Here is a 23,180-nt window from a genome sequence, read left to right on the forward strand (position 1 = left end):
GGGGAAAACGATTTAATCAATTTTAGAACAAGGCTGTAACGTAAGAAAAGGTAGAAAAAGGGGTCTGAATACTTTCTGTATGTACTCTGTCTTTGTGAGACCATATATTGAGTACGGTAGCCACTTACAGTTGAAGTCGGAAGTTAACATCCACTTAGGTTGGAGTCACTAAAACTAGTTTTTCAACCACTCCACAAATGTCTTGTTGACAAACTATTGTTTTGGCTAGCCGGTTATGACATCTAAGTATAAACACCATGGGATCAACAGCTGTCATACCGCTCAGGAAGGAGATGAACGTACTTTGGTGTGAACAGCGCAAATCAATCAGTCCGATATCGACATAACCTGAAAGGCCGCTCAGCAAGGAAACCACTCAAAAACCATAAAAAAGCCAGACTACGGTTTGCAACTGCACATGGGGACAAAGATTGTACTTTTTGGAGAAATGTCCTCTGGTCTGATGAAACAAATATAGAACTGTTTGACCATAATGACAATTGTTATGTTTGGAGGAAAAATGGGGAGGCTTGCAAGCCGAAGAACACCATCCCAACCGTGAAGCACAGGGGTGGCAGCATCAAGTTGTGGGGGTGCTTTGCTACAGGAGGGACTGGTGCACTTCACAAAATAGATGGCGTCATGAGAAAGGAAAATTATGTGGATGTATTGAAGCAACATCTCAAGACATCAGTCAGGAAGTTAAAGCTTGGTCGCAAATGGTCTTCCAAATGGACAATGACCCCAAGCATACTTCCAAAGTTGTGGCAAAATGGCTTAAGGACAACAAAGTCAAGGTATTGGAGTGGCCATCACAAAGCCCTGACCTCAATCCTATAGAAAATGTGAGGGCAGAACTGAAAACGCGTGTGCAAGCAAGGAGGCCTACAAACCTGACTCACTTACACCAGCTCAGTCAGGAGGAATGGGCCAAAATTCACCCAACTAACCGTGGGAAGCTTGTGGAAGGCTACCCGAAATGTTTGACCCAAGTTAAACAATTTAAAGGCAATGCTACCAAATACTAATTGAGTGTATGTAAACTTCTGACCCACTGGGAATGTGATGAAAGAAATAAAAGCTAAAATAAATCACTCTCTACTATTATTCTGACATTTCACATTCTTAAAATAAAGTGGTGATCCTAACTGACCTAAGACAGGGAATTTTTACTAGGATTAAATGTCAGGAATTGTGAAAAACTTCAACTGTAAATATAAAGTATGATAGTCTCACCTCAAGGGCACAGTTCTGGTAGATACTAGAGGAGCTGGTGTGGTGGGAGCCTTGGTCTGACCTCTCAGAGTCTGGACCTCTGCCTGGCCTTCCTGGAGTCACGTCTATATATATACATATATATATATATACATACACACATACATATATACATATACATATATACACACACACACAAACACGGAGTATACAATCACAACACACTTTCAACCATACACATCTTGTGCGTGTATCTGTTTATGGGTATACGGGTAACGTTGTTTTGTCTTCTTGTGCATGCGTAAACAGTGTGTGTGTGTGCCTGCATACGTTTTTATTTATATAAGCTGTGTGTGTGTCAAGTGTGTCTATGCTTACGTGTGGAGTGGGGTCCTCTCCCTGTGTCACTGCTCCCACTGCTGCTGCCCAGGCTGGTGCTGCTCTGGGTCAGGCCGTTGGACACCAGGCCTTGGGTGGGCCCTCTGTGGGTGGGACTGTCACTTCCTCCACCCCCCAACAGCATGGACTCATCCAGCCCGGCAGGGAAACTGTCCCTTTCCCTATAGCCGGGGCCCAGTTCATCCTGGGAAGAGGGGGAAATAAGGCCAAATGTAAACTTCTCAACGATTGTGAATGGTCTTATTACTCACTTTTACAAAACTGAATGCATTCTGCAATATGCTTTGGAAGATGAACCTGTCAAGTCAAGGTCTTACATCATTGTCCTGTATATACTGATGTTTTACAGTGTGGTATCTACAGTGAGGTCCAAAATTATTGAGACGTGATACAGATTATCAAAAACAATTGTAGAAAATAAATCATTCAAATACTTAGGTATATTTTATGCTAAAAACAAAGTGGGGAAATGTAATTATTTTATACTTATACAATTGCTTGGAGAAAGAGATTTTGTTTAACAAGTCAATGTTTTTTTTTCTCAAAAAAGGTATGGGTCAAAATTATTGACACCCGATTTCAAAGGCACCAAACCTTTTTTTTAAATGGTTTATGAGATGGGAGAACACATTTGGAGGGAGTTTCCTCCATACCGAATTCATCCGCGTCTGCGTGTATGGGGATTGCCTTCTTCAATTCAAACCACACGTATTCAATGGGTTTCAAGTCTGGAGACAGATGACCATTGCAAAATGTTGATTTTGTGGCCAATGTTGTGTATTTTGATGTGTGCTTGTGGTTATTGTCTTGCTGGGAGGTCCACTAGCAGCCAAGGTTTATGGCAAAAATGTCCTGGTACTTGGTGAAGTTCATGATGCCGTTGACCTTAACAAGGGTCCTAGGACCAGTGGAAGGTATCGGAATGCAAAACAAAATATATAAAAAAAAATCACCTTTATAATAAAGCATTGCATGCATTATCCTCGCTTTCGGGTACAGGCATAGAGCAGTAGAGTAGAGGCGATTGAAGAAGTTGCACACATGGAGATAAGGTTTTGTAGCCTCAGGTCTGGGAAAATGTTTGCCTTCTATAAACACACCGCATGCAGTTCTACATCATTTCAGACGACTGAAGACATCATTCTTCTTTCTTTTTTTTATACCTCACAAATGATAGTCTACTTTGAAGCTGACGAGAATCTGAGATCAATAAAGACGACCTTGTCTTGAATCTATCACTAGCCTAGGCCTAGGTGTGCGGAGACACATTGTACAACATGAGGACAAAATTATAGTCCTGAAAAAGCTTTCCAGTTTCACTGACTCACCCGATGATGTGCAGCTCACTCACCGGCGGTGGCCGATGGCCCCTTGTCAAAAGCCTCTCTCGTGTTTTACATTGTAAAACAATGTTGTTCGCTCAATATGTCTATTTGGAAGTTGATAACATATTTAGTGGCCTACAGGCAGATTAGTCTTCTCTTTTCAGCAGGAGCCATTTACTTTCCAACCTGTCGTTTCCCACGATTGTATTTGAAATATTGCGAAAGGCATGTTTTGGCTGCATGCTGTTCACTGACAGATTTGCCACGCATTTCCGACTGTAGGCAATGCCTTGTGATTGGCTACACTCCACAGTTAAGCAATAATTAAAAAGTCTATTGATCCTCGTGGCTACTCCTGGTGTAGTCTTCGGAATGAGTTCATTTATTTCTGAACAGTTGGCAGTAATTCTAGAACTTTGGCAAATGTATTTCAACTTATCAGGGGTGCTGTGGCACCACCAGCATCCTTCCCATGGCTATGATTCTATAAGGAAATAAATGATGAAGTATGACTCTGGAGAGATGGTAGTGGCAGGCTCAAGTCTATCAGAGCAGAGAGGGAAAGCGATCATAGAAAGTGAATCTCATTCTAGTTCTGTGAGATACAGGTGCGCTTCTCTCTCACCACAGCAATGGCCACACGTTGGTCAATAGGCTACAATGTTGCGCAAATCATAAACCTGTTCCGGCAGGATCCGGCTCAAATTAAACAGTGGTTATGGGGATATTTTGCTTCTATAAGTGCAGACCAATTCCTGCATATATGAATGGACAAACCCATCAATCATCAATCAATTACCATGTGAAGACGCATTGAAGCCAAATGAAGTTGGTTAAGATGGCGTCTCATGTAGACACAACATGGACAGTTTGAGCTACTCCAGGAAGTGATGTTGCAGGCTAGTTCAGTGCTGCCCCTCTCACTGAGTTACTCAAGTTGAAGAACAACCAGGGGTACTGTAGGCCCCCAACTTTGAGAAAAAAAGTATTACTTCTTAAACAAAATCTCTTGCACCAAACAATTGTATTAGTATAAAATAACATCACTTACCTTTTTTTTGTTGCATACAATATAGCTCAGTATTTGAATTCCTTATTTTATACAGTAATTTCTGTTAATCTTTGTCAAGGGTGTCAGACCTCACTGTATGTCATCCGACTGTTGCAGGTTATATTGTGCAATTAATTACCATTTTACTTGATCTTTTAGTGAATCTAGCTATGTATGCATGTTCTGCAGTCCATCCCCGCTCACCTCGTCGTCAGAGTAAGAGTAGGCTGAGGCCACAGCCCCCCACACCTTGCTGGCCAGGTTCCCTGCCTGCTTCATGCCTGATTTCAACACGTCTATCTTTGGTCCCGAGAGCAGGGTGTCCATCTTCATGCCCGAGATGGAGTTGATGACCGACCCCAGCGAACCACTCTGCGACGACCTCACCAGCGCAGTCAGTGGCGATGACCTTGGGCTGGCCACAACACCCCTGGAAGAGGCAGGGCTTCTGGAGGCCTTCACGGCGAAGGTCTTGGAGCGCGTGACTGCTGCGGGGCTGCGTTTAGGCGTCGTGTCCCCGTTTGACCCCCCTGGGTGTTTGACAGGGGGCACGGGGAGGCTGGACCTCCGTTCTTGAGGTTGCTTCACTGGGGCAGCATCCGGGGAAGGGTCCCCTCCCTGGCCCTCCTGGTGGAGCTCCATGCTACAGGATTTGGGGCCAAGCGGGCTCCGGAGGCTCATGTACATCTCAATCTCGTCTGCCAGGTTTCGGGACACCATGGGAGGCAGGGATTGCGGCAGCTCCTGACTGGTTACGGAGGCTAACTCCTCGTGCTCCGAGACAAGGAGGGAGAGGGGGTCTGCCCCTACCTGCACCTCCTTAATCTCCAAGGTTGGCAGAGAAATAGAGCCCCTCCCCCCTGAATCTCTTTCCTCATCTTCCTCCTCCAACTTTAGACCCATCTCATCCTCCCCCAACTTTAGACCCATCTCATCCTCCCCTCCTGCCTCCTTCCGGTCACCTTTCATCCTCTTCTCCTCTTTCCCTAACCCCTCCTCCAGTGGGGTTGGGTCCGTTACTGGCCCCTCCTCCTCTGACAGTTTCCCCAGCGTCGGACCCCGCCCCTCCTCAGAGTCCAACTCCAGGTCCTTAAAGAGGGCTTTGGCCGCACTGGGAAGCGGCTTTGAAGGCGGGGGGGTGGTGCCGCCCCCAGAGAGAGCCGCCGCCAAGATCCGTGCATCGGCGCCCATGCGGCTGACGATGTGGTCCACACCATGTTTCTCCATCAGCATGCCGGCACGACTCTCGGCGCTGAAGCTGCAGCTGCGCTCCGAGAAGGCCTTCTGGCGCTGGACCTGGACTGCAGGCCCCGCCACCCCGGAGCCACCCGGAGGTGCAGACCTACCCTCAACCGGCAGGGAGATGTCCTCGCTCTGGCTGCGCAGAGAGAACAGCTTCCCAGGGGCTGTCGGTAGAGATGAACACATAGGCATGCCTTCAATACCGGGGGGACATTTTCTGTCCACAATTTCCCCCAATAACCATAAGCAGAGTTCAGTGCTGTTTTGAAGACAAACATGTAACCACAAATATCAAATGTGTAAACCTCAGATATGAGATAAGGTTAAGATTTAGGTTTGAGTCTGCTCCCGTCACTCACCAGTGTCTCCTCTCTTCATGGCGGTATCAAAACTCGCCCCTGTGGACAGTTTGACGATGCTAGGGACATGTGGGAGTGCTTTCACAGGGCTGGGGGGCTCCGCTACAGCCACTGCACTGTCCACCGAGCCAGCTATGTCCCCACCTGACGAGACAAGATTGCACACCAATGGCGAAGGTGCATAAAGATAAGAGGAATTCAGATATGACGTCATTGTTTTTAGCAGTACCCAGTACGCCGCACGACATGGTTCAACGTACCAATAAAATCTGTCCAATCTACATGTATACTTTGCTACTGCCAATACAAAAACAAGTAAGAGTAACGGAGAGCAATGTACAATACTGCAAACTGAGCAAACGAGGCATCTGTGGTAAGTACATGGGGGCCGCCATCTTTATGCACGTTGGCATTGAATTATTTGTTATTTTATTTATGCTCATCAAAAAAAAAATGAATACAAAAGTCTGACACACTGCCTTCTCATCTAGCAGATGAACTCTCGCCATAACTATCTTATGTTATGCCTGAGACGGGGGGGGGGGGGGGGGCTGAGCTGGTTACCGTTGTGCTGTGCTGCGGACTTGCTGCACTGATCCACAGCGATTACAAGGGCTGCTGATTGAGCCAAATCCACTAGGTCCTGGTGCAATTCATCTTTAGAGCCGTAGCCTTGATCAGACTGAACTCCTGCGGGACACAAACATACTGTCTTAATCTACCCAGTCTTTTCAGCTCTGTGCACTTCTGAAGGGTAGGGACTAGAGGCTCGGCGCTGTAGGTGTAAGAAGTTAGGGTGTTGGAGCTAGAGGCTAGGAGCTAAGGGCTAGAGGCTAGGGACTAGTAGCCAGGGGCTATAGACGAGAGGTTAGGGGCTAACAGGCGAGTAGCTAGGGGCTAATAGTTTGGGGCTAGGGGAAGCTGTACATGTAGGGACTTGGTCCAGTGTCTCCAGGCTGCAGTCTACCTCCGCTGCAGTGGTTGTCTGCGGTGTCTGCTATGATGAGGCTGCGTGCGAACAGGGTGTGATCCTCTCCGTTTGCCTCGCTGGAGCTGTCTGCACTCCCGTGGCTCAGCCGGTCGCCGTCGCTGCTCGCCAAGCCGCCCGCTGACGGGCCTAAATCACTTCCTGAGCAAGCTAAAAAAAGGGGAGCTACTGCACTTAACCATTTAAGTCCAATACAAACAAACATAGCAAGGGGGCTTTACAGTATATTGTAAATAGAGTGTATTGTCCTACATACAAGCACAGGTACATTACATAGCCAAAATATATGAAAAGAGTAGAAAGTGATATGCATTTGGTGCAACAACTGTGGTGATTGCATTCTAACCTAAGTGATTGACTCTCCCATGCTCGGTCTCTGTGTTCGGACACCTCACCTGTCGTGATGACGGTGGGTCCTTCCATGGCGGGCATCCGGTGGACTGCCTGTTTGAATTGAGAGAGAGCGCGCGCCACGTTGCGCACCTTGGCCCACATGAAGAGCCCACTGCGGTTCCGACTGGGCCAGGGGCCTTCCAGAACAGCCTGGAGAAATGAGTGGAGAGGAGATGAACACGGACATACTTTGGATTGAGGTATTTGTTTAGGCTAGTTTAAAGGGATAGCGCGAGATTGTAGACATTTTTGTCCCAGCGTGCAGTTTGAAGTTGAAGGTAGTTTGGCCAGACATTGCTAACTAGCGCAATGACTGGAAGCCTACAGGTACAGCTAGCAAGCCAAAATCTTGCACTGTCCCTTTAAGTGCCCTAACCCTAAATGGTTGCAGTTATGTAAGGCCTAAGCAATATGGGTGAAGATCCACAACTACACATCCTAATATCCAGACCGAACATTAAAGGTTAAGGGCCAAGGCGAAGGGAGTGAAATGGGAGCGTATGCATGTGTATGGGCTGGTGTAAGTACCCTACCTTGTTGTAGTATCCGTAGGTGATAGCGTTAGGGTGCACCCCTGCCTTCTTCATCTCCACCAGGACACGGACGGCCATGACAGGCTGACCGTACACGCCACACAGCTGCATCACTACACGGTAACACACCTACGGAGGGACAGAGGGTGGCTATGTGTGAGAGGACACAACAAGTTAAAAACCTAATGGTAGTTAGACTTCCACTGAAGGTGTCATCACTGTAGTGGAAGCGATTATATGGGAGCATACACACACAAAGACTCGTTCACAAACATTCTCAGACAAATGCACGCACACTTATGTCCGCATACGTCAACAGACAACCAACCATAAGCACTCACGACCCTATACCTACCCCCTCCACACACCCAGTAAACCCCAAGTTTCCCTTACCTCATCCAGCACCTCCACCTCAGATGTCCTCATCTTGAGCAGGACGTTGTAGGCCTGTTGCATGGCCCAGCTCTTGGACTGAGCCAGCCTCACCCCCACGGGCAGGCAGATGAACCACAGGCTGTAGCAGTGGCTGAACAGACACTTGGCCCACAGCGGAGGGTTGGAGTAGAAGCGCTTGGCCATCTTGTAGGCCAGCTTGATCTCCTGTGGCGGGACACAGAGTTCAGTTCAATGACTTTTATTTGTCCCTTTTATGGGGGTGGGGGACGTGCACGCAATTGACTGATTATGATTGATTTTAGATGATGTATTTCCGATTATTCTCCTTCACCATTTCCTGATGGTTAGAGTTGGGAGGAGAGAGTTTGTGTGTGACTGTGCACGTTCCTAATGGTGAACCTCCCATCCCTCCGTAGAACAATGGCCAACAAATACTGCTCGTGGCCTTCTGAGGCGAGAGCGTAGACAAGAGCAGCTTAGACATAACAACGCCCACACACTGGCTTGACGTCCTGTCCCGACACCCACAACTACAGTATGTGTTTGTGCCTGTGGTGAGAATATACGTGAATATGTTAATATGCCAGACAAAAAAACACATACAGTTCTGTTGGAACTGGAACAACATATTGGCCTCCCACGAAAGCGGGAGAAAAGACAACAAGTATTGTTTCCTGGGAGGTCTATTATTCTAGAAAACAGGTCACAAGTGGCCCCTTTCCCACCGCGCAGACACACACACTAGAGGTTGACCGATTATGATTTTTCTACGCTGATACCGATTATTGAAGGAAAAAGCCGATACCGATTAAATCGGACGATTACATTTGAATTTTTTTTATAAAAAAATACAAAAACAAAATATATATATATATTAAGTTAAAATAAAAGTGTTCATTCAGTATTGTTGTAATTGTCATTACAAATATAAATATAAATATAAATATATATATATATATATATATATATATATTTGTAATAATGACAATTACAACAATACTGAATGAACACTTATTTTAACTTAATATATTTATTTATGCATAAATAAAATCAATTTAGTCTCAAATAAATAATGAAACATGCTCAATTTGGTATAAATTATGCAAAAACACAGTGTTGGAGAAGAAAGTAAAAGTGCAATATGTGCCATGTAAGAAAGCTAACGTTTAAGTTAATTGCTAAGAAAATGAGAACATATGAAAGCAGGTGGTTCCTTTTAACATGAGTCTCCAATATTCCCAGGTAAGAAGTTTTAGGTTGTAGTTATTATAGAAATTGTAGGACTATTTCTCTCTATACTACTTGTATTTCATATACCTTTGACTATCGGATGTTCTTACAGGCACTATAGTATTGATCTCGGGAGTTGATAGGCTTGAAGTCATAAACAGCGCTGTGCTTCAAGCATTGCGAAGAGCTGCTGGCAAACGCAGGAAAGTGCTGTTTGAATGAATGCTTACGAGCCTACTGCTGCCTACCACCGCTCAGTCAGACTGCTCTATCAAATATCAAATCAGACTTCATTATAATAAACACACAGAAATATGAGCCGTAGGTCATTAATATGGTCAAATCCGGAAACTATCATTTCGAAAACAAAACGTTTATTCTTTCAGTGAAATACAGAACCGTTCCATATTATATCGAATGGGTGGCATCCATAAGTCTAAATATTGCTGTTACATTGCACAACCTTCAAATGTTATGTCTTAATTATGTAAAATTCTGGCAAATTAATTACGGTCTTTGTTAGGAAGAAATGGTCTTCACACGGTTCGCAACGAGCCAGGCGACCCAAACTGCTACATATACCCTGACTGCTTACACAGAACACAAGAGAAGTGACACCCTTTTCCTAGTTAATATTGCCTGCTGACATTAATTCCTTTTAACTAAATATGCAGGTTTAAAAAAGATATACTTGTGTATTGATTTAAAGAAAGGCATTGATGTTTATGGTTAGGTACACATTGGTGCAACAACAGTGCTTTTTTCACAAATGCGCTTGTTAAATCACCACCCTTTTGGTGAAGTAGGCTGTGATTCAATGATAAATTAACAGGCACTGCATCGATTATATGCTACGCAGGACAAGCTAGGTAAACTAGTAATATCATCAACCATGTGTAGTTAACTAGTGATTATGTTAAGATTTACTGTTTTTTACAAGTTAAGTTTAATGCTAGCTAGCAACTTACCTTGACTCCTTGCTGCACTCGCTTAACAGGTGGTCAAGCCTGCCATGCAGTCTCCTCGTGGATTGCAATGTAATCGGCCATAATCGGCATCCAAAAACGACGATTACCTAATTGTTATAAAACTTGAAAATCAGCCCTAATTAAATCGGCCATGTCTCTAACACACACACGCCTCACTCTTCCTGCTCTTCCATCCCTGTCCAAATAAAAGCTAGTGTTGGAGGCTGACGCGTGCAGACTGGCTTTGAACCCCTCCTCTGACCTACTGTAAATAAGTTTCTGCTGGTGACTGTGGTGAGTCATTTATTGTTATTGGAGCCATCACAGCCTGAGAAAATGACTCCGCAGCAGACGGCGTCCATTGCAGGTTAGGTTAGGTTATTCCCTGACTGGGGAAGTGGTTAGGTGGTCAGTACAGCAAGCTTGCAGTGGGTAGAACCAGAACGATCAGGAAAGTACCGGAATTTGTTAGTCAGTTTCTTTTGTTGTTTTCCCCCCTTCCCTACAAAGCTGCAATAAAGCAAACAGTTGCACCTGCTTATCTGTCTGACTGTGTGATCGTGTACCTGCTTGGTCCTCTTGGCCAGTAGTGCAGGGCTGCTGGACAGGCTGGCCCCAGGTGTACTACTCCTCAGCGCTGGTATCACCTCCCTGGGGCGGTCAAACAGGTCCATACACAACCGTGGAAAACTCTTATAACTAAAAGAGACAGAGACAGAGAGAGACAGAGAGAGACAGAGAGAGAGAGACATACACACAGAGAGAGCAGAGAAAAGGGAGATGCCACAGGTATGAGAGTGAAGCCAATGCAGACCCGCTTCCGATCCTCCTGGCCAGGTCTTGGGTCAACCTTTCACCACAGATTTACACATTCTACGCTCACACTATAAAACACTACCGGGCTCACTGGTGTTATAGTAATGCCAATGTGTTAGTGGTGCAGCAGGAATTAGAGGGGTATAAGCTCACCTGTAGTGGGCAAGGGGGTCGGACCCTTCCTCGGTGGCGGGGGGTTCTGGGGGCATGACAAAGACAGTGTGCTCGCTCTTCTGTGATTCGTCTAGTTCCATAAGCTTGGTGTCCTCTGAGGACTCACCCTCCACCTGTGGAGAGGGAAACATGTTGTCAGAGTCCACGCACATGGCCGTACACACACAGACCAATAAAATCACCACAACCAGATCAAAAACCATTCTTCTAATCGATGCATAAAATAAAGTTGACAGACCCCAGTTGGAAAAGGAGATGTGTTAAAACATGATGACGGTGTGAGGGATTACCTTAGTGCCTTTGTCGTTGCCTTTATCGGAGGGAAATAGCTGCAGGGGGAAAAAGTGAAAGGAACAGATTCAATCAGAGGAAATGAGCCTTCCTCTGTCAGACTCCCTTGGAGGAATGTTCCGACCATAAAACAACACGTAACAAAAAGGTATTTCGTGGGGAACGGTGGAAGCTGAAAAATGGGTTCGAAAATGTACGTCTGTCTGAGGCACTAGGATGATGGAGGGAAGACATATTCTTGTCTAGCAGGGTTTGGGGGTAACTTTTCAATTCAATTCACTTCCTGGCTTGATGGGAGTCCGAATGGAATTGGCTCCAACATGGATCCCTGATGCCTGGTTCTTGTCAATGCTCACCTTCTCAATGCAGTCGTCGAAGAAGGCCAGGCCCGTATCCTTGTCGCTGACGAACGTGCACTCCTCAATGAAGCGGATGAAGATCTGAGTCTTGGTCAGCTGGGAGTAGAACTTCTGGTGGGTGCGCTCCCTGCTCCTCAGAAACCCTGGGAGAGGACAGAGAGCCAGGTCAATGGGCCTATTTCATAGGAAACACTCAGGAAACATTTCTGCAGCATTCAAGGTCCCCAAGAACACAGTGGCCTCTATCATTCTTAAATGGAAGAAGATTGGAACCACAAATAATTTTTCTCGAGCTGGCCGCCTGGCCAAACTGAGCAATCGGGGGATTGCTCAGACCATGAGAAATAGATTCTCTGGTCTGATGAAACCAAGATTGAACTATTTGGCCTGAACGCCAAGCGTCACGTCTGGAGGATACCTGGCACCATCCATACGGTGAAGCATGGTGGTGGCAGCATCATGCTGTGAGGATGTTTTTCAGTGGCAGGGACTGGGAGACTAGTCAGGATCGAGGGAAGATGAACGGCGCAAATTACAGAGAGATCTTTGATCGAAACCTGCTCAGGACCTCAGATTGGAGTGAAGGTTCACCTTCCAACAGGACAACAACCCTAAGCACACAGCCAAGACAACGCAGGAGTGTCTCTGTCTCTGAATATCCCTGAGTGGCACAGCCAGAACCTGGACTTGAACCCAATCAAACATCTCTGGAGAGATCTGAAAATAGCGGTGCAGCGACCCTCCACCCAAGCTCTGTCTAGTTGGATGGGGACCTGCATAGAAAAGTGTGTGATAAAATCCCCAAATACAACTGTGCCAAGCTTGTAGCGTCATACCCAAGAAGACTCGAGGCTGCAATCGCTGCCAATGGTGCTTCAACAAAGTACTGAGTAAAGGGTCTGAATACTTATGTAAATGTGATATTTACATTTTTAATACATTTGCAAAAATGTCTAAAAACCTGTTTTGCTACAGTCATTGTGGGGTATTGTGTGTGGATTGATGAGGGGAAAAGACAATTTAATTCATTTTAGAATAAGGCTGTAACGTAACAAATGTGGAATAAGTCAAGGGGTCAGAATACTTTCCAAATGCACCGTATATCACTACATTTTCTTCAGAATGTATTATATAAGTGAAGGTGAAGGTATTCAACCCAGGTGTGTAGCCAATAAAGCTAGCCATTATAAATGTGCAGCTCTTTCCCCACTGGTTCTGCAGCTTCCATTGGCCTTCATGGACCTAAATGAGGATGTGATCGATGCCTTTCCAAAAAGCCTACGTCAGTGGAAGTCTTTACAGCTAATGCCATGGATGATTGATTTCCGACACTGAGCAATCACTAAGTAGACCTGTGAAATCGGAGATCTGCCTGCTATGAACACTTGGAGGAGTCAGATAGGCTTTCTGTTTAACACAGGCCCTGGAGTTGACATCAACATAACGCATAAAATACATTGCGCAATTTAAATACTTTGAGAAATGTGTGCGATTGCAACAAATAAAAATGGGACTTTTCTGATGTTTTAGTATACTCAAAATTCAAAAAGACACTCGCACATCTGAGCCATATTTGTTGCAGGTGCATGGTAACCGTTGAATAAGATGAGAAAAAAGAAGGGACCCGCACACTGCTCTTGATAGCATCACTGATCTTTAATAAGCTTTACGTATCGGCCTCACGGCCTTCGTCAGAGCTTTTTAAATTAGCACCCCTATGTAGACCTTTTTCTGATGTGTTAGTACACAAAGTATTATTTTTTTAAATTTTACATCGACAACCCATTTGTCTATTCTTTTGTCTGTATGTAGTCTCTTAAGAACTACAAAACAGCGCCTGCATAAGATTTTGTTCTGGGTGCTGCGATTAATGTTCTGGGCAAATAAATGAAGGACTAAAAATTATCCATCCATTCTCCATTGTTATCATGCAGGTCACATAGTGAGTCTGCAGCGGTGGCCTTCTCGGAGGGGGCCTGGGTGATGGGTTTGAGGTAAGAGCGGTAACACAGCCTGCACTAACCCTGTAGGTCGTATAGTGAGTCTGCGGAGGTGGCCTTCTCGGACTGGGCCTGGGTGATGGGTTTGAGGTAAGAGCGGTAACACAGCCTGCACTAATCCTGTAGGTCGTATAGTGAGTCTGCGGAGGTGGCCTTCTCGGAGTGGGCCTGGGTGATGGGTTTGAGGTAAGAGCGGTAACACACAGCCTGCACTAACCCTGTAGGTCGTATAGTGAGTCTGCGGAGGTGGCCTTCTCGGAGGGGGCCTGGGTGATGGGTTTGAGGTAAGAGCGGTAACACACAGCCTGCACTAACCCTGTAGGTCGTATAGTGAGTCTGCGGAGGTGGCCTTCTCGGAGGGGGCCTGGGTGATGGGTTTGAGGTAAGAGCGGTAGCCCTTCAGGATGTTGGCCATGAAGCGCAGCAGGGCCTCTTGGATCTCCATCTCCAGGGAGGTCATCTTCTTGTGCCAGGTGAAGTCCGCCTCGATGGGGGTCATCTCCACCGCCAAGCCCTCCTGGGCTGTCCGACGCACTGAAAACAGCCACCAGACCGGATATTTACCTTTCTCGTTTTATTCAAATGTAACATACCAAAAAAATTGGTCCTCTGTCGCTCAGTTGCAACACCAAGCTAGTGGGTTCGATTCCCGGCAACACCCGTACGTGAAATGTATGCACGCATGACTGGAAATAGGATCTGCTAAAGCAAATATATTATGATTACATTACATGAGCATAGCAGGCTGAATGCACCATTTACTCATTATCGGCTGGACAGCTAGAATTCTTTCATAATTTATATCTAAAGACATATATTCATAAAGAATTAACTTCTATATCATACGTACAATTAGTGTACTTTTATCCTGAATGCACTGGCCATGAAGCAATTGCTATGAGAAACCCGTTGAGGTGACTGTGACTATGTGTACCTACCGATGCCCAGCTGGTGGTGCAGGTTGGCCAGGGAGTTAAACAGGCTCTTGCAGGGTTTCTTTGGGAGGTTTTTCCAGTTACTGTGTCTCTTTTCATCAGACCTACACAGTTGGTTCAGAATAGTGTTTTTGGAATATGCTCATTCTCGTGTAAATAACAAAATATTTAACATGCAATATATGTACCGAAAAACTGTTTGGCGGTATCGACAACAGGATAAAGTGTGTAAACAGATCCACATGTCAAAATGGGGGAAATGCTCCTTTAAAGTGTATGGATCTTACAGGTAAATAGTGTTGGTGTCCAGGTCCACACAGACCACGTCCGGCGGGGGGTCATAAAGGTCAAAGTAGCGGGAGTCCACGCCCACGATGAAGGGAAAGGGGGCATTGAGGACCCCCGCCAGGGAGAGCGGGCAGAGGGGGATGTACGGGCACTGCCACTGGAACGGGAAGATCATCTAGAGAGAAGAACACAGATGGAGAGAACTTTTATTTAACATTTTGATCTAACTTTTAACCTAAAATCAGTCCTACATGGGCCACAAGCTGTATATAAAAGCTAACTGGATAAAAACTCCAACCAACTAACTAATCAATACCATTTTATTTGAATAGTCCTTTTTACAACATTCTAAAAGCTGAATGACCATATCCTGTATCACTCACCGCCACTACGGCCTCTGCTACCCCGGTGAGTACAGCGGGTCTCAGGGAGTGAAGCAGGATCTTACTCTCCAGCAGGACAAAATGCAGCAGCGTGGCACAGTTCTCAGAGCCCAGGTTCATCAGCAACGTACTGTAGTCTGCCCCACTGAGGAGAGGAGAGGAGGAGAGACAGGAGGGGATGAATTGGGAACAGAGGAGCACAGAGGGATTGGGGAAACCATTCAAACCAGACTCAGGGATACAATGGGTGGGTCATCAAAGGTTGGATTGGATGAAGGGCAGCCGTCTTTGAAGGGAGGTTTGTAATTGGTACAGTTGAAAAAAAGTTGAAACTTTCCAAAGCAGCAAACACTTGTAAATCTGGCCCAAAGGCACCAGCCAGCAAGTCTTCTGGGTCCCCAAAGTCATGATCTCTCTAGCTGACCAACAACAACATTTTCCACTCTGAAATTATAAACCTGGAGAGGAAAGAGCCTGATGATAATGAAGGAACATCTGGTATTTTCAGAACATTTTGAGGTTTGTTGGCAGAATGCAATGGCAGCATAACAGTTTATGTAATATGTACAGGCTGGGCTTATGCACTTAATAATGAAGGACCTGTCCACAATGTGACAGACAGGCAGTGCTGTTTCTGGCAGTCCCAATGCCTGTTTTCTATTGGCTGTTTCAAAGCGTAACTATTTGACCTCAGAAAACTGACATGAATGAATGCGTTTTGCATTACCAAACTAGAACCTTTGGAGGTTCTGGATGATTGCTGGATGATTGATTTTTTCTAACCCCGGTATTTCCTCTGGAAAATATGTGGTTGATGATCTGCAATGATAACAATAACTGGGCCCAGTTTCTCTTTCTGTTCCTGAAGCCTAGACTTTCACAGCTCCAAACTTGTGGAGAGGACGTACCGTCTGAAACGAAGCTACGAGGATACGGTGACGGTTCTGATTTTTCATTGTGTGTTTGTGTTCTAAATGTGTGCAAGTACAAAATCAGATTGAGCCTTTGAGACAGCCGATAATGTCCAGGAGAACACACACTCGCATTGATCCATTCAGCCAGCTTTAAATCAGTCGTACCTGAGAGGGAGAGGAGTACACACAGGTTGGGCGAGCATCAAGGTGTCGTGTGCAGAGAGCTGAAAGAGAAAACCAAAAAAATGTCACACCTGCCATGACAAGTTTTTTTTTTCTCCACACATCAAACACATTCATTCACATAAAGGTACAGACACAGATGCAAAAACACCAACAAACTTCCCTCTCCAACACACAAAAAAAACTACGGCATCTCACTTGGACCAAGATTCTGGGCCTCTGAGGTGAAGGGAAGGGCACGTTGTGCATAAAGTGCGAGATGTGCCTGTCAAAGAAACAAAGCAGCAAACACAGCCACATTAGTCTCTACCAACGCCCACCTACCCCTCTCCAAACTATCAAATGAATTTATAAAAACTCAAATACATGTATAAAACACATACATCTTGAGCTGCGCCTGATTTAGTTGTCCTGGTACAATGGAACCAATGGAATAGTCCCAAAAGTGCAAACCACAACCTAAAGCAAGCCTCCAACTTGACAAATGACGCAATCCTTACTTTTCGATGGGCAGCGGGTGGGGACCCGAGACGGACAGCTTGTAGAGGAACATGAGGAACTTGCGGAAAGACTCGAAGAAGGGCCAGCGGGAGAGCAGGCAAATGCACTTGTTGGTGTTGACCGTCCGGTTGGGGATCATCTTCTTCTCCACGGTGGTGAGCAAGCCCAGCTGCACCTTTTGCTTCTCACTGAGGAGATCTATGGGGTAGACCTCGTAGAACTGGATGGCTGCGCCGTACATCTGGGACAGAGCAAATTATAACAGATCGATTCCTGCGTTAACATAAGGGACGTTAACAAACGCGTTTCACGCATTGTAACGATATGGTGGAGTAGCGTTTGAGCACACTTTACACTAAATCGCTGAATCCGTTTACGTTGAACGCCACCCGTCATCTCAACTGGCATTCACCATTTATACAACAAAGTCCAATTTCATTACTCTAGCTCAGAGAGATGTGACGTGGTTTGGGACAAAACTTGTGATCAGATTGTAGTTTGCTCAAGCAGCAGCTGACATTGAGGTGCAGTGAAACACACAGCCTGATGAGGAAACAAATTATTCTACCCATTCCCACAGTCACCCAATGTCACATGCAACTCAGGAAGTGAGGCTTGAATGTTGACTATTACAGCTGTCAATCAAATCGACAGTATCACAGGGCTGTTCAGTTCCAGCCATCCATAACTATCTATTCACGATTCATTGTAAATCACGTTAACTGATATAATGCCATTGCTGTTACACCTACCTTTTCCCCAGAGGAGTTGGTTAACACAAAGGTGGAGAAGACGGGCAGAGGGTAGCGTGTGTTGGGGGCCCAGCACTCGATCTTAGCCCCCATGGGGAGGCAGAACAGGGGCACAGACTCAGACAGGGGGAAGGACTCATAGTCATCCTCTGGGTAGCGGAAGATGAGGCCTGGAGGAGAGAGAGCAATCAATCCATCTTTTTTCATATGGCAAGTGACACATAAGACATACACTGAGTGTACAAAACATTAAGGACACCTGCTCTTTCCATGACATAGACTGACCAGGTGAAAGCTACGATCCCTTATTGATGTCACTTGTTCAATCCACTTCAATCAGTGTAGATGAAGGGGAGGAGACGGGTTAAAGAAGGATTGTTAAGCCTTGAGACATGGATTGTCTGTGCGTGCCATTCAGAGGGTGAATGGGCAAGACCAAAAATGTAAGTGCCTTTGAACGGGGTACGATAGTAGGTGGCAGGCGCCACTGGTGTGTGTCGAGAACTGCAACGCTGCTGTTTTTTGTTTTTTTTAACGCTCAACAGTTTCCTGTGTGTACCAAGAATGGTCCAACACCCAAAAGGCATCCATACATGTAACACTCATTTCCTTGGGGTACACTGAAAGCACTAGACTACATACACCAAGGACAATTATGTCTACAGATCCCACTACACAATAATAACATCTATGAAGTGAAGACTGGAGAAGGGAAGGAAGGAAGGAAGGACAAAAATGGGCTCACTTGGCTGTTGGAATAAAATCGAACCCCATTTCCCTTCGTCATATTTTCATTGACATCAGCCAGTGTGCTGAGATACAGAACACATTATTTTCAAAAGGATAACACTTAGCTGATCAAGGCCTGTGTCACCCATGGCCTTTTGTGAATTCCAGAGAACGCTGTCAAAATAAAGAGACCGAAAGAGGAGGCGGGGTAGGAAGCAGTCTGGAGAATAAAAAGCGTCATCTCACAGGAAGGCCTAGTGGAGATAAGGCGTATGTGCGCAGTATCTGAACAGGGGCCCGTCTAAGCCAACACCCAGCTCTGACCTCAGAAAGTAGCAAGTGCGAGACAGGGAACAACTCTGCTGTATTTACAAGAATGTGGATACTGGTACATGTAGGGAAACCAGCTGAATAGGGCCTTACAAAATGTCTGATTCTGGGCTAGCTGTCCTCAGAAACATTACCTTTCCTAGTGTATAGTAAGAACACATGCTATTCTATTTTCCATAAGAACCTGTTTGGAGGTCATTAAAGTGGAAAACCAAAACGCGAAAAAGAGGGCAATTGCAATGGTGCACAATGACAACGCTTTCCACCTTGAAATAAATGGGGACCCGAAATAAGGCTTGGAATGCTGATGAGAAACACTTGGAGCAGTGAGGCTCTGCCCTTTTCTAAACTCCAGATAGATGCACTGATTTCAAACTAGGACTGTGTCCCAAATGGCACCCTAATTCCATATATAGTGCACTACTTTTGACCAGGGCCTTTTGGGAATAGAGTGCCATTTGAGACGCAGCCCATATCTTAAAATTCAGAAGAGCGACAAAACCCCCAAATGAGTCATGCCATTTCCCAGCCATCTATTCCAGGAATCATCCGTTTACAGGTATTTGAGTGACAGATAACGGCGCTGGCATACACCAGTGCCTTTAGTCTTATCTACAGCACACGGAAAGCTCCTGTCAATTCAGATCAATCATAAGAGATCAACACACAATTACTTTGAAGTCGACTCAGGCGCGAAGCAAGCGGGAAATATATGGTAAACGGCATTGAACAAAGGCCAGGAAATAATAACTATCCGTCAATGTGAACAAAACAGGCAGACCGGTGTGAAAAGATGGTAGACGAGAGACGACAAAGAAGACTCACCGGCTTTGTAATTGATAGAGTTGGACGCGGACACTGATTTCTTGTAGCACAGGAAAACACTGGAGCCCCACTGGAGGATGAACAATAAGACCATGTGAATTTGGGCTCAAAACAACATTTTCAATGCTTAATTTCAACAGGACGTACTCAGGGTGAGTGCCATGGCCTACATTTCATAATAGGTATATTCCAGCCCCATACATTCCTCCCAAAACCCTACTTTTAAGGTGAAGATCCTTTCAGGGATTGAAATGTTGCAAACCATTAAAAAAATGTATATATGTGTTGGAGAAATTGAGCATGTGGGCTTACCAATGGTAAAGTATATGACATCTGGCAGATGATTTTAACCACAGTCATGCGTGCGTACATTTTCGGGATTCAAACTCACAATCCAGGCGTTTACAAGTGCCATGCTCTACCAACTGAGCCACAGAGGACCAGAGAACTCACCATGCCACAGTTGAGGTTCTTGTCCACCTTGCAGAAGGTGTGCGGCGGCGTCTCGCCCTTGCTCGTGACGATGATGCAGATGTCGGTGACGGCCAGTGAGTTCTGGGGCTGAACGGGCGGCGCGCGGCGGAAGGTGATGAAGATGCGCTGCGAGGTGGCAGAGCTGTTGTTGACGTTGGCACACCGGCCGTACGGCGTGGCCTGAATGACCTCACAGCCCTGGATGAGACGCTCCTTCCCTTCGTATAACACACTGTGAGAGAGAGACAACCATAGGAGTCAATGACTATGTACATATTCACATACACCCACATTAATACATACAACACCAAACACATTCACAAACGAGATCAAGGCCAGAATCATCGTAGAGCACCCGAGACACATACACTCAACAATGAGCCAATGACGTACACATATTCATGCACATCCACATGAATAATACATTCAAATCAAATTCTATTGGTCGAATACACGTTTAGCAGATGTTACTGCGAGTAAAATGATTGTGTTCCTAACTCCAACAGTGCAGTAATATCTAACTATACACAATGCACAGAAATCTAAAAGTAAAAGAATGGAATCAAGAAATAGAGAAATATTAGGACGAGCAATGTCAGAGTCCGATGTACAGTTGAAGTCGGAAGTTTACATACACTCAGGTTGGAGTTTTTCAACCACTCCACAAATTTCTTGTTAACAAACTATAGTTTTGGCAAGTCGGTTAGGACATCTACTTTGTGCATGACACAAGTAATTTTTCCAACAAATGTTTACAGACAGATTATTTCACTGTATCCCAATTCCAGTGGAAAATTCCAGAAAATGATGTAATGGCTTTAGAAGATTCTGATAGGCTAATTGACATTATTTGAGTCAATTGGAGGTGTACCTGTGGATGTATTTCAAGGCCTACCTTCAAACTCAGTGCCTCTTTGTTTGACATCATGGGAAAATCAAAAGAAATCAGCCAAGACCTCAGAAAACAATAGTAGACCTCCACAAGTCTGGTTCATCCTTGGGAGCAATTTCCAAGCGCCTGAAGGTACCACGTTCATCTGTACAAACAATAGTACGCAAATATAAACACCATGGGTCCACGCAGCCGTCATACCGCTCAGGAAGGAGACTCGTTCTGTCTCCTAGAGATGAACGTACTTTGGTGCGAAAAGTGCAAATTAATCCCAGAACAGCAGCAAAGGACCTTGTGAAGATGCTGGAGAAAACTGGTCCAAAAGTATCTATATCCACAGTAAAAATGAGTCCTATATCGACATAACCCGAAAGGCTGCTCAGCAAGGAAGAAGCCACTGCTCCAAAACCGCCATAAAAAGGCCAGACTACGGTTTGCACATTGGGACAAAGATCATACTTTTTGGAGAAATGTCCTCTGGTCTGATGAAAATAAAATTGATTTGGTTGGCCATAATGACAATCGTTATGTTTTGAGGAAAAAGGGGTAGGCTTGCAAGCCAAAGAACACCATCCCAACCATGAAACACGAGGGTAACAGTATCATGTTGTGGGGATGCTTTGCTGCAGGAGGGACTGGTGCACTTCACAAAATAGATGGCATCATGAGGTAGGAAAATTATGTGGATATATTGAAGCAACGTCTCAAGACATCAATCAGGAAGTTAAAGCTTGGTCGCAAATGGGTCTTCCAAATGGACAATGACGCTAAGCATAATTCCAAAGTTGTGGCAAAATGGCTTAAGGACAACAAAGTCACCCAACTTATTGTGGGAAGCTTGTGGAAGGCTACTCGAAACATTTGACCCAAGTTAAACAATTTAAAGGCAATGTTACCAAATTCTAATGGAGTGTATGTAAACTTCTGACCCACTGGGAATGTGATGAAAGGAATAAAAGCTGAAATAAATCACTCCCTATTATTATTCTGACATTTCACATTCTTAAAATAAAGTGGTGATCCTAACTGACCTAAGACAGGGAATTTTTACTAGGATTAAATGTCAGGAACTGTGAAAAACTGAGTTTAAATGTATTTGTGTATGTAAACTTCCAACTTCAACTGTATGCATGTCTGTGTCTCTCTCCTGGCTGACTTGGCACTGTATTTTGGAGCTCCCGAGTGGTGCAGCGGTCTAAGGCACTGCATCTCAGTGCTAGAGGCGTCACTACAGACCCTGGTTTGATCCTGGGCTGTATCACAACCAGCCGTGATTGGGAGTCCCATAGGGCGGCACACAATTGGCCCAGCATCTGGCCAGGGTAGGACGGCGTTGTTAATAAGAATATTTTCTTAACTGACTTGCCAATTTAAATCAAAAAGTTTAAACATGTTTTTATTTATTTTTTATTTGAGTTACCAGCCTCAAATTGCAGCCCAAATAAATGCTTCACAAAGTTCAAGTAACAGACATCTCAACATAAACTGTTCAGAGGAGACTGCGTGAATCAGGCCTTTATGGATAAATTGCTGTAAAGAAACCACTACTAAAGGATACCAATAAGAAGAAGGGACTTGCTTGGGCCAAGAAACTCGAGCAATGTAAATCTGTCCTTTGTTCTGATGAGTCCAAATTTAAGATTTTTGATTCCAATTGCAGTGTCTTTGTGATACGCAGAGTAGGTGAACGGATGATCTCTGCATGTGTGGTTCCCACTGTGAAGAATGAAGGAGGTGGTGTGATGATGTGTAGGTACTTTGTGGGTACACTGTCAGTGATTTCTTTAGAATTCAAGGCACACTTAACCAGCATGACTATCACAACATTCTGTAGCGATACGCCATCCCATTTGATTTGTGCTTAGTGGGACTATCATTTGTTTTTCAACAGGACAATGCCCCAACACACCTCCAGGTTGTGTAAGGGCTATTTGACTAAGAAGGAGAGTGATGGAGCGCTGCATCAGATGACCTGGCCTCCACAAATCACCCGACCTCAACCCAATTGAGATGGTTTGGGATGAGCTGGACTGCAGAGTGAAGGAAAAGCAGCCAACAAGTGCTCAGCATATGTGGGAACTCCTTCAAGACTGTTGGAAAAATCATTCCAGGTGAAGCTGGTTGAGAGAATGCAAAGAGTGTGCAAAGCCACCATTAAGGCAAATGTGGCTACTTTGAAAATACATTTTGATTTGTTAAACACTTTTTTTGGTTACTACATGATTCCATATGTGT

The 23,180-nt window shown here is 45.1% G+C and overlaps 1 protein-coding gene across 4 annotated transcripts in view; it reads right to left on the reverse strand.

Annotated features, from left to right (window-relative positions):
- Positions 1-23,180, reverse strand: part of LOC110531786 (DENN domain-containing protein 4C) — a 75,033-nt gene that overhangs the window by 8,903 nt on the left and 42,950 nt on the right. For 3 of the 4 annotated variants that reach the window (XM_021615210.2, XM_021615208.2, XM_036987639.1), the window contains 23 exons: positions 20,033-20,285; positions 19,580-19,649; positions 17,696-17,865; positions 16,943-17,184; positions 16,641-16,707; positions 16,425-16,483; positions 15,346-15,490; positions 14,962-15,137; positions 14,678-14,778; positions 14,055-14,273; positions 11,737-11,882; positions 11,380-11,418; positions 11,069-11,202; positions 10,666-10,798; positions 7,899-8,105; positions 7,506-7,634; positions 6,975-7,122; positions 6,559-6,729; positions 6,156-6,281; positions 5,592-5,735; positions 4,195-5,396; positions 1,594-1,798; positions 1,237-1,340 (listed from right to left, as the gene is read on the reverse strand). In XM_021615210.2, coding sequence (XP_021470885.2) covers positions 1,237-1,340; positions 1,594-1,798; positions 4,195-5,396; positions 5,592-5,735; positions 6,156-6,281; positions 6,559-6,729; positions 6,975-7,122; positions 7,506-7,634; positions 7,899-8,105; positions 10,666-10,798; positions 11,069-11,202; positions 11,380-11,418; positions 11,737-11,882; positions 14,055-14,273; positions 14,678-14,778; positions 14,962-15,137; positions 15,346-15,490; positions 16,425-16,483; positions 16,641-16,707; positions 16,943-17,184; positions 17,696-17,865; positions 19,580-19,649; positions 20,033-20,285 — 4,390 coding nt within the window. The remainder of the gene's footprint in view (positions 1-1,236; positions 1,341-1,593; positions 1,799-4,194; positions 5,397-5,591; positions 5,736-6,155; positions 6,282-6,558; positions 6,730-6,974; positions 7,123-7,505; positions 7,635-7,898; positions 8,106-10,665; positions 10,799-11,068; positions 11,203-11,379; positions 11,419-11,736; positions 11,883-14,054; positions 14,274-14,677; positions 14,779-14,961; positions 15,138-15,345; positions 15,491-16,424; positions 16,484-16,640; positions 16,708-16,942; positions 17,185-17,695; positions 17,866-19,579; positions 19,650-20,032; positions 20,286-23,180) is intronic. The other variant, XM_036987641.1, reaches the window with a different exon arrangement.

This window comes from Oncorhynchus mykiss, chromosome 9 (assembly GCF_013265735.2).
Source record: "Oncorhynchus mykiss isolate Arlee chromosome 9, USDA_OmykA_1.1, whole genome shotgun sequence".
Taxonomy (NCBI): domain Eukaryota; kingdom Metazoa; phylum Chordata; class Actinopteri; order Salmoniformes; family Salmonidae; genus Oncorhynchus; species Oncorhynchus mykiss.